The sequence below is a fragment of the Asterias rubens genome, chromosome 7 (genome assembly GCF_902459465.1).
Source record: "Asterias rubens chromosome 7, eAstRub1.3, whole genome shotgun sequence".
NCBI classification, from domain to species: domain Eukaryota; kingdom Metazoa; phylum Echinodermata; class Asteroidea; order Forcipulatida; family Asteriidae; genus Asterias; species Asterias rubens.
This window is the reverse complement of record NC_047068.1, coordinates 21,209,031-21,220,532: the sequence shown is the minus strand read 5'-3', so window position 1 is coordinate 21,220,532 and position 11,502 is coordinate 21,209,031. Positions and strand designations below refer to the sequence as shown.

Genomic DNA, 11,502 nt, shown 5'->3' with positions numbered 1-11,502 from the left:
GTCTCGTTATTAACTTTAAAGAGAACTGTTAAACAATTTCCACTCAAGTTTGAAACCTATACCTTTACTAATAAGTACCGGGTTTCAGTGCTCAAGCAATATGTGCACAAACACCGGTTTTAATGGTTTATTGTTAACTTAAAAGAGAACTGGGGCCAATTTCATAGAGCTGCTTAGACAAAATATCTCGCTTATTTTACACAGGTTACTGGCACAAATTTCATGCCATATACATTACTTGTGACTGGTATTTAGCTGTTGTTTGCTTAGCATAACAATTCAGTTGAGTCTTGGCCGGTAGTCTGATTTTACCAAGCAAGGAATTTTTTTGCTTAAGTAAAATGTTGTGCTTAAGCAACTCTATTAAATTGGGCCCAGCTTTTAAGCAATTTCCACTCAAGTTTTAAACCTATACCTCTGGTATAGTAAAAGTCAAATTGTTCCACTTTTATTGTAGATTCTCTGTATATAACAAGCAGTTGATCATCACTGGTTCTCTATTTAATAGATGCCACTTTCGCAACTGAAGGCATGTATGATTCTTTCGGATAAGAAAAACTAATCTGATGAAACAATTTTAATCTCGATGTTTAAGCTATTTATACCTTTTTGTAAACGTGATAAAAGCATCAATTCTCCCGATGAATATTTCCAACTGAAGTACAACCACGTGCGCGGAACACGTTTCCTTAATTGGACATGCAAAATATGAATAACCACAAAAAGAAAACCGTTATCCAATGTTTTCACACAAAGTGACCACCAATTTGTATGAGGCCTTGGACACCCTTGGTATTTGTTAAAGACCAGTGTTCCCACTTGTATCCCAACATATACCTAAAATAACAAATCTGTAAAACTTTTGACACAATCGGTTATGATGCTTCAAGAGAAACAGTGAATTATTGTATTGTCCAAACAAGGTAAAACAAATGAATAACAAATAATAAATAAAAGAAGGATGCTCATTGACCAATCATTTGCACTGCGCGTACAAGTCAATACGCGTCCAATAAGTTCCATTGTTGGTTTAAATCCAATATGGCGCCTGATGACGTCAATGCATCAGATAGTTTTGCTCTCCCCAAAAAGTCCATGAATGCATTAAGGTAATTTGTACGCAATTCAGATTTGTGATTTAATCTCGCCGTAAGCCACATTTTCCAACCCTTTAGGCCGGCTCAAATGATGACAGTGTTAACTGACGGGTTAATAATTCTTGACGTAAGCACTATCGTATCAATAACATATCGATTATATCGAGACACGATAACGTTACTTCGCTGGTTTAAACGAACACCGAAATACTGAACTTGTTTATAACATAAATCTACGTTAAATGGCGCTCATCTGTGTATACTTTACCCCCTTTTAGACTGTACAGGGTAATTTGGCAATACAAAATATAAAACATGTCAAACAATATTCTGTGTTTCACACATTCCCGTTAAAAACAGTGTCTCGGGAAAGTCATTATATACACTATACAGCAGTATTTTGTTTCGTTTTAACTGTATGGAACAAGGCCTGCAGTGGTAACATTTTGGCAAAAAGTTAGTAGTCACCAACACACATCATATCGTGCACTATAGACAGGCATGATATTTGTTTCTTAGAAAAAGTAGGGAACATTTTCTCGAGTATAAAGACTGACCTACGTGTATACATATGGACTTGATTTCATAGCCTGAAATGTCTATTAAAATAGACATTTCAGGCTATGAAATCACAATTTTTCAGATTTTTCCAAGACCAACAAATTTGAAATCAGACTAAAGTAGGACAAATATCTTGGACAAAGACTCCTATAATGACCAACGGGAATGACTTTAGTGTTGATGACGTCAACTGAATTGAGTCAATGCATACACAAGGCCTGGATACGTGTCCTAGTTTGTTACGAACTTTACGGACAGTATTACAGGATTGGTATGTAAGGAAGGTTAGGAGTCTAAGAGAGCCATTCGATTATATAGGCTAATTCAAACCACTACCAATCCTCCAGAGAAATAACATCATCGAGAAAAAAAGTATTACAAAAAATAAGCAATCATTCATTACTTTTGTAACAGCACCCGAAATAAGCCTTTTGTGGGCGACTTTCCCGACTTAACACAACCCATTTTCATAAAATTCTTCTAGCCCGTTTAAAATCGATTTTGACCCTAGGCCTAATCTTCTTTGAATAAGTCTGTCTTTTTTATGCAAGTCATAACTACTTCTCAAACTTTTCGAAATGTCAAGCGTTTGATAATATATTAAAAAAGTCGATGAAGAATGGAAACAGGTATTGCATTGGTCACGCGAGAAGATTTAAAATTTTAAAGTCTAATTTTGATGACCACGGGCAAATTTTCACTTTTTGTGAAGGATGTTTGATTATCCTATTTTGTGTGATTTAAATGTCTTAAATTCTTTTAACAGCAATGTTTTGAATGTTTTTGAATAAACCATAAACCATAAACCAAGATTCTGAAACCGATGCTAAAGGCCACAACCCCTTCTCTGGCTATATCTCTCTGTTACTTCTACACATGGGGACGACACGAAATGCTTTCACAAAAATCTTAATTTATGCACTCTCTAGTGTTTACTGCTAGTAAATTCTAGGAAACATGTAGCTTTCAATAATTATTGTCTTTTCCAATAATTTGGTTTTACCACACACCACTATGTACAGTGTGCATCAAGCACTGTACACTAATGCTTTCCCAAGTCCTTCAGACATGCACACTGCTCGGGCGGGATTGGAACCCAAGGGCCCGCATTCTTCAACAACAACCACTACTAGACTGATGAGCATTCTGGTGACTAGAGGCAGTTCTTTGTTTTAATCACTTTGTTATACTATAAATTGGTGTAACTATTCTGATTCAATTTTAGATCATAACTTTATGATCCATTGGTTAGGATTTAGTTACAGGCATGATTTATTTGTTCCTAGGAAATATTAAAGTAGAACAGTTTTGAAGGGCTGACCAACATGTAATCTGTATTTGGAGAAAAACACAACATGTATTGTTTGCCAACACTGTACAAAAAAGTCTGAACGTCTCATTCCTGTATTTTAGACACCCGTTAGTTATTTGTTGTTTCTTCTAAGAAGACAAAGATGGTGGTCATAAAAAAGCTACATTCAAATTTCCAGGACCAAATTATAACTGGGTTTTTTATATTATAAATCGTTGCTGTCTTCTACTCCACCATTTAATTTCGAGCAGAGAACTTCACTATGACACCAGTGGTGGATTTCAAAAGAGAGTTAAGACTAGTCTTATCTCGAGTTAGGACAGGTTACTCGTCCTAACTAAGGACTAGCCTAAATCCTGAAGAGTCCTAGGACTAGTCCTAAGTTAGGACTATCTCAGTGAAATTGTCTTCCACTTCTAGGACGCTGGTTCGAATCCCGCCAGGGGCACTATGTTGATTGGGTTTCTGTCCCTACTTGACTGCGTAGGTTTTCCCTGAAATAATTTGTTAACCAGTTTTCAAGACACATCCTTGCTATTATTTGGCTTTGATGCAATGTATGTGTAGTTTTATGTTAAGGAACTTGAAGAACATGTGGTTGTTTTTTAGTCTGATTTGCAGAATGGTTGCCTTCTGAAGTGATTAAAAAAGACTACCAACTTGTTGGCTCATCAAATAACTTCTTTCCATCTTTCATTTCAGTTCCTGCAAATATATGTGAGAAAGAGAGTTTCTTGTTAAATAGGAATCAATTGGTTGGTTCATTGCTATAAGTTTGTAAATCCATATTCATAATACGTGTAAAATGAAAATTGTCGAAAAATTTGAAAAAAATTAATCAAAATCCACAAATTAATGACTTCCTTAGTTTTTCTCAACATGACCTTTAGATGCAATAATAAGTCAAGAAACGATTATATTTTGACATCAAAGAACCCAAGCTATCAACCTAAACCCCTAGCATAATCCTGACGTCTCCTAGTCTAAAGGTGCCCTGACTCAATCACGCAGTCTCCAACGATGACTAAAGCAGGCTAGTTGAAAGTTGAGACCCAACTATACAAGGGATGGTTCTAGTGAATGATTTAGCTGGGTGTGATACATAAATTATTTGATAGCACAGACTGTATACTCCCAACGGAGCCGAGATGGTTCAAGGAAGGAAATATATGGCCCAGTGACCACTTTCATAGAGCTGTTTAGGTAGAGAAAGTTGCTAAGCGCGACAACATTTTGCTTACAAGAACAAGGTTACCAGCCAAACTACTATGTCACATGTATAATTAGTGACTGGTATCCTGCTCATTCCTGCTTAAAAATTGTTAAGCAATATTTTTTGAACCAAACCCACACTCTGCTGAGTAGAACACCAGAGCTTGAGTTCGGTGCTCTTATCCGCTCGGCCATGAGCCTCTCCTCCCACACTGACCCTATGCCTGGTCCTACAAAAGATATTCCCATTCCACTTTGCCTCCCTTTTCCAAATTGACTATAGAAGGGTGTCGTGGCCGAGCAGATAAGAGCACCGAACTCAAGCTTTGTTGATTCTATTCAGCAGAGTGTGGGTTCGAATCCCGGTTGTGACACTTGTGTCCCCGAGCAAGACACTTCACTATAATTGCTTCTCTCCACCCAGGGGTAAATTGGTACCTGTGGGGGCAGAGATGTTTCTTGTGATTTAGCCGAGTAGCACATATTAATGTTGCACAGGCTGTATACTCACCAGGGAGCTGAGATGGTTTAAGGAATGAATAAAGGCCAGTGACCAGGCAGAAATAATGTTGAAAGCGCTTTCAGACACTGTTCGGGTGTGAAAAGCGCTTTATAAAAACTGGTGTTTATTATTCTTAGCTATAGCTACTGCAGCTCTGTATTTCATACCTGCTGAGTCTTTGTCAGCTTCTAGAGATTTGATTGTCTGTTGGTCGGCTTCTTTGACTGTCTGTGGACTGGTGCTTGACACTTCTACAGGAGAGACACTCCTACGTGAAACAAACACTGGAGCGCTGCAGGTGGGTAAAAGGAAGGTACAAATGGTAATCAATCTTAAAATTATTGGCATTCAAAAACTTATGTTTAGACGTACAGCAGCCTGATTCATGTGGTTGCTTAAAAATACATAAGTTTTTAAAACCAAAAATTTGAATTTCAGAAGCGTTACTGCAGTTTCATACTGTGTATTTCTATTTCCATTTTGCTATGAATTTTCGACGATAACCCAAAAATGCGGCAGCCTTTTGATTTGAAAATTTCACAGGTAAGTTTTATTGTATAGGCCAACATCTACATATATAAAGGATTAATACAAATTTTCATTAAACTTTAAAGCCATTATACACTTGCGGAACAGAAAAAAAAAAAAAGTTCACAGATTTACTAACAACTTACAGGGTTTACAGAAGGTAATGGTGAAAGACTTCTCTTGAAATATTATTCCATGAAATGCTTTACTTTTTGGGAAAAAACTAAAACAATTATCAAATCTCGATAACGAGAACTACGGATTTATTTTAAACACATGTTTAAAAAGGTTTCTTATTTTATATATAAGTTGTGATACACGAAGTATGGCCTTTGGACAATACTATTTACCGAAAGTGTCCAATGGCTTTAAATTTTAATGTTTGGGTGACCAAGTCAAATATAAATTAAACATTTCAATTAATGTACATCAACAGTTGTAAATTGAATAAAAACACTTGGTCAATAACATTTTCATTTTAACAATCAACAAACAACATGAAATCATTAATAAAATGAATATTTATTCTAGGAATAACAAAAACATGAGTATCTATGGAATAATTAACACATTTAAAAACAACAATGCAAGAAAAAAATATATATATATTATAGTATTTCTTGTTGCAAGAACTCTTCTAAAATCAAAACCTTTAAACATTTTTGTGGTTTCACCTTTGGCGCCAAAGAAAGGTTCAACACAAGATCAACCCGGAAATAATCCCACGGTGCACAAAGAAGTAGAGGGTAGTTATTATATTTAAAGGCATTGGACACCTTTAGTAATCGTCAAAGACCAGTAATTGCACTTGGTGTATCACAACATATGCATACAATATTAACAAACCAGTGAAAATTTTAGCTCAATTGGTCATCGAAGTTGCGAGAGAATAATGGAAGAAAAAACACCCTTGTCGCACAAGTTGTGTGCTTTCAGATACTTGAATTCGAGACCTCAGCTGAGGTGTCGAGTTCAATTCAAATATTTTAATGGGAAATTACTTTACTTCATCAAAGGGAGCCGTTTCTCACAATGTTTTATACAATCAACAGCTCTTCATTGGTCGTTATCAAGTTAGTTTTTATGCTAACAATTATTTTTAGTAATTGCCAATAGTGTCCATTCCGTGTATAACAATGCTGTGATGGAGCATTATGCATGTCCCAATGAACTTTACAAACAAGAAGAACTATTAGTCCATGTGAAATCGACTGATATAGATTTTGAGGAGAGCGCTTCAGAGTTTTAGCGGCCTGGATAATTTGAGGTTGGGAAGTAAGGACAGTGTGGGCACCTGATCCATGAGAAAAGAGAAGGAAATTGAATTGGAGGATGGGGATTGGACTCAGACATGGGGAGGGGTTTGTGAGATGGGGAGATGTTTGGACGTGGAGTGGGGGAAGGGAATGGGAGATGGTGGATGGATTGTTTCTATATCACTTTATCACACCAAAGGGCATCTCGGTTTTTCCACATGGTACGCAGAGCTAAGTTTGAAATGTAGGACCAATTATGTAAGACCAATTATACATTAAAAACTTCCACAACATTCCTTGTTTTAAACAACTAATGTGTAAGTATAATAAACTGTTTATGAGACAACATGGAGCTCCAAGAGACTCCCAAATAAACTCACTTTGGATCCATGGACTTTTGTTTCTTTGCTGCAGCTGCTGTGAGTTCAGCGACCTCAGGGTCATGACCTCTGACCTCTGATGAGTCGTGTGTTCGCTTTAACCCCCGCGGTGTCCGAAACGGGGCTGCCTCGCTGGGTGTGACTACTCCAGTATCGCTCGTGCTTGGCTGTGCAGCTACCATCGGTGATGAATCAGGTGTTGCATTGTGCAGTGATCTTCGGTAGTCTTTGTAGGTTTGCACTCTGTGGTCAGGACCTTGTTCAATGTTTTTCATAACTGGTGGAAGAAAAAAAACCCAATAATACCATTACTTTACTTGTAAGAGCTCTAATTTCTACACTTGACCGCAGTTCCAAGACCAGCAGTTTTAGTGTCGGCCAGTAAACTTTTGATCATACCTATGTTTTACAATTAAATAACAATACCTCAGTGTTTAATATCTTAGATATTGAAACAAGCTGTCTGTTTAATAATAATAATAATAATTCTTGGGTTTTTTCTGTACAATAATCTGAAAACATGGAGAAATGTTACTGCTCCCAGATTCAAAATTTTGGGGATAAAAACTGATTTATTCAAATATTGGTATAACATTTAATATTGGTATATACATGTAAGCAAACAAAATGACCAGCAGCAGGAGGTGAAAGGGTTAAAGTACATCTAATAATATCGACAACCAATATATTAAAAGGCAATATAGTGTAAAAAGTACAAATATTATTTTTACATAACCACCCCACTCCAAGTGAAATCTTACTCAAAATGCTTTATACTATCGAAAGCAGCTGCAGACTTCTAACCAAAGATTCTTATTACCATTTATTTTGAAAATGATTACAAAAATGAAAACATTCCATTTAACAAATACCTTCTACAATACAAGATGAACTATATGCCTACTTGGCAAGACGCCAAGTAAGAAAAAATGCCAATATGCAAATTAGCAGGTGCATGCCACTTGGCTTTACATATGACAATGGGATTGGGAACAGACAGGGGAATCCCAACTTCCATGTTTGTTCAGCGGTGACTTGTGTATGTAAATATAAGCTGCACAAATAGTCTGCGGAGAAGGTACAGTACAAATTGTTTGGTTACTATCAGAACATGTGCAACTTTCAGCACGTAAACGAATCGAGACAATGTGTTGAGAACAAGGCTCAACATAGAGACTGTAAGGACAAAAACTTGTTAAACACAGAAAAGTATTGCTTATCTGAAACAGGTTACCAGCCAAAATAATGGTAAGTTTACCATGATGTGACTGGTACCCCACTCAACTATGCTTAGCAAAGAAATTTGTCAAGCAATATTTTATGCTTGAAACAGCTTTATAAAACTGGGCCCAGGGATAGTAGCTTGATTAATGAATGAAATCCATGGCAAATTCATTGGCACTCAAAAAACACTTTACTTTATAAACATAAAGTTCAGGGTTCTCTCCTCAGGTTTTTGTCAATGCTGTGGGGCCTTCTGGACCAAGTTAGTTGATGTTTGGCTCAAACATGCCGAGTTGAAACAAGTTTTCTACTTGCAGTCTATCTTGTATTCATAAATACCTTTGAGACAGTTTCGCTATTCCTATTGGTGAAAAGCACGTCATGTGGGGGGTGTTTAAACCTTTGATATTGAGCAGTAAAAGTGTTGGAACATGGGCGTGACATGCGACTTGCAACTGTGCTTATAGGACAGTTTCTTCATTCCTATTGGTCGAGAGCAATGGTTGGGACAGTTGAGTCACATCGCGCAATACGCGCGGCGCGCACAGCAATCTCTTTATAAGGAGTTGTTTACCCAAGGGCCTTACCATTTCATAGCTGAAAAGGTATTAATGAAAGGGAATCAAAGTGTGTTGAATAGGTTTTCAACTAGTGGTTTAAACCCGCCAAGGCCTGGTTCTTGATAATTTACCTTGACTTCATCTCGGTAAAATTATCAAGAACCAGGCCTCGGCGGGTTTAAACCACTAGTTGAAAACCTCTTCAACACACATTGATTCCCTTATTTAAAACCCCTGCTGTACAACTAGGAGAATTGTATGTGGGTTTTTTTGTGAAGGAAACCTTAAAAATGTAAGTGTAGTTTGACACAGGTTAGGTCTGTGTTCTCAGTTTTTAAACTACATGTATGTAGATAGTGGTATAAAGTGACCAGAAAAAACAGCGTAACTATTAGTTCAGTAATGAAGTCAGCACTAGGTTTTCACAAGGGGTGTTTCCCCACAAAAATACATATTAAGGTTTGCATGATACCATTAATTATCGAGCGACAAAAGTCAAGTACACTATGTTTGTGCACATGTATAGAATCACCAGATCGTTATCTTGTGCTCGACTCCAAAGAGTTTCCAGGAAGAAAAAAAAAAGGGATTCAGAAGGGGAATTTTTGGACTATTGTCTAATCAGCTTTCAATAGAGGAATAGAAAAGGACCGAATTAGATAACGATTGTGAATTGTATATCCTAATATCTTGATACTTGGTGCAAAGTCTGTACTGCTGTCAATGGTCATCCTGAGAAATACCTATGATCTTATTTCAATTTCCGGATGATAAAGTGAATTAAAATTAAAAAAATTAACAAGGAAAGGGTATAATAGAATGTTCTTCAGTATCCCATGTGCACATCTCTTTTGAATTAGATGCACTGCCTTCGATTTCACCAAACTCTTCCTAACTTAGGATTAATCTTAGGACTTAGGACGAGTTCAATCCGTATCCGAAGACGTTGGGATGAATTGAACCCATCTTAAGTTAGGACGGGTTACTCGTCCTAACTCGAGAAATCGACTGCAGGACACCTTTGATAATTGTCAAAGACCAGTATTCACACTTGGTGTATCTCAACATGCAAAAATTACAAACCTGTGAAAATTTGGATTCAATTGCTTATCAAAGTTGCACGAAAATAATGAAAGAAAAAAACATTGTGGCAAAAGTTAGTGTGCTTTCAGATGCCCAATAAAAGCCTCCAGGCCTGAGTGTTTTAATATTTGAGTGAGAAATTACCTCTTTCTCAAAAACTTGCTATCAACAGCTCTCCATTGCTTGTTACCAAGTACGATGTTATACTAACAATTATTTTGAGTAGTTACCAATAGTGTCCAGTGCCTTTAAGTTGAATTTAAATGAAGGTGAACTTCATTTATGTACATTTCTAAAAAACTACAAGGATTAAAATTCACTTACAAAAGTAATGAGGTACCATCTTTAAAATGAATGTGTTGAAGGGAAGGTACTATTCTTTTATCACTCTTAAAACTAATGGTTAGAAGCCTATAGTGAGCTTCTAGTAATATAAAGCATTTTGAGAAACATTTCTTTTCAAGGGGCAAAATAGGAAAGGGGGAAGCTGGGAAGGGAGAATTGAGAATGGGCAAACTGGGAAGGGAATAGATGGGAATTGGAGAACTGGCAATGGGCAAACTGGGAAGGGGCAAATAGGGAAGGGGAAAACTGGGATGGGGAACTTAAAGCTGGGATGGGGAGAATTGGCAATGGGCAAACTGGGAAGGGGCAAAATAGGAAAGGGGGAAGCTGGGAAGGGAGAATTGAGAATGGGCAAACTGGGAAGGGAATAGATGGGAATTGGAGAACTGGCAATGGGCAAACTGGGAAGGGGCAAATAGGGAAGGGGAAAACTGGGATGGGGAACTTAAAGCTGCGAAGGGGAGAATTGGCAATTGGCAAACTGGGAATGAGCGAATAGAAGGGAGAAGCTTGAATGGGAGAATTGAGAATGGGCACTGGGAAGGGAAAAGCTGGGAAGGGGAAAATTGGCAATGGGCAAACTGGGAAGGGGCAAATAAGGAAGGGGAAAACTGGGAACCGGGAAAACCAGGAAGGGGCAATTTTGTCATGAGGGGGGAGGGGTGGATGCCTTTCTTTCCCCCCTGAAGCATCATCACTGTCAGTATTTATTATTGCAGACAGGGGTGAGGACAAAGATGTAAACAGCATGATAGCAAGTTTGATTGTGGCTGGTCTTCCTACTCACTCAGTTTGGATTCATCCCTGTTGTTCAGACACACAAAAGCTGATGAGTTGTCAATCCAGTTGATAAACACAGTGCTGAATGGTGCAAAGAGATTCTGAATGTCATGCGTACGCCATTCTGATGGGAATGTTATGTGGAAAACGTGGTCTCTTGATGGAGTCACTGAGAAAGCAAACACCAAGACATTGTATCAATCAAAGCAAATGTAACTTCAACATGCACAATTCTTTTTTTCCAGGATGTATTTGTCATGTGCAAAAGGAAATTTTTATCTCAGAGTTTTAATTTTTTTTTCTTCATACCATTATTGTAAACTTTTTATTGTATTGTTATCACAGCCCCGCAAAAGAAAGATCCCAACTTCGTGCGACAAGGTTGATTTTTTCTTTCAATAATTTCGCGCAACTTCGACGACCAATTGAGCTCAAACTTTCACAGGTTTGTTATCTTATTTATATGTTGAGATACACCAAGTGGGAAGACTTGTCTTTGACAATTACCAAACGTGTCCAGTGTCTTTAAAGCGTAATTTTACAATAACGTATCTATGCGCTTTGCATTAGTAGTGCCCCGGTCAATGGGCCAATAGTAATCTTTATCAGCTTCTAAGGGAGTATACAGTCCGAGCTGCCGTGGCACTCGGAAGGCTTTGCAT

General features: G+C 37.5%; 1 protein-coding gene across 1 annotated transcript in view; it reads right to left on the bottom strand.

The window, feature by feature from the left end:
• Nucleotides 1-232: 232 nt before the first annotated feature.
• Nucleotides 233-11,502, bottom strand: part of LOC117292525 (poly(A)-specific ribonuclease PARN-like) — a 28,669-nt gene continuing 17,399 nt past the window's right edge. Inside the window, exons 16-19 of the mRNA XM_033774601.1 lie at nucleotides 10,848-11,009; nucleotides 6,849-7,125; nucleotides 4,852-4,976; nucleotides 233-3,675 (exon numbers count right to left, since the gene is read on the bottom strand). Of these exons, the coding sequence (XP_033630492.1) occupies nucleotides 3,623-3,675; nucleotides 4,852-4,976; nucleotides 6,849-7,125; nucleotides 10,848-11,009 (617 nt within the window). The 3' untranslated portion in view covers nucleotides 233-3,622. The remainder of the gene's footprint in view (nucleotides 3,676-4,851; nucleotides 4,977-6,848; nucleotides 7,126-10,847; nucleotides 11,010-11,502) is intronic.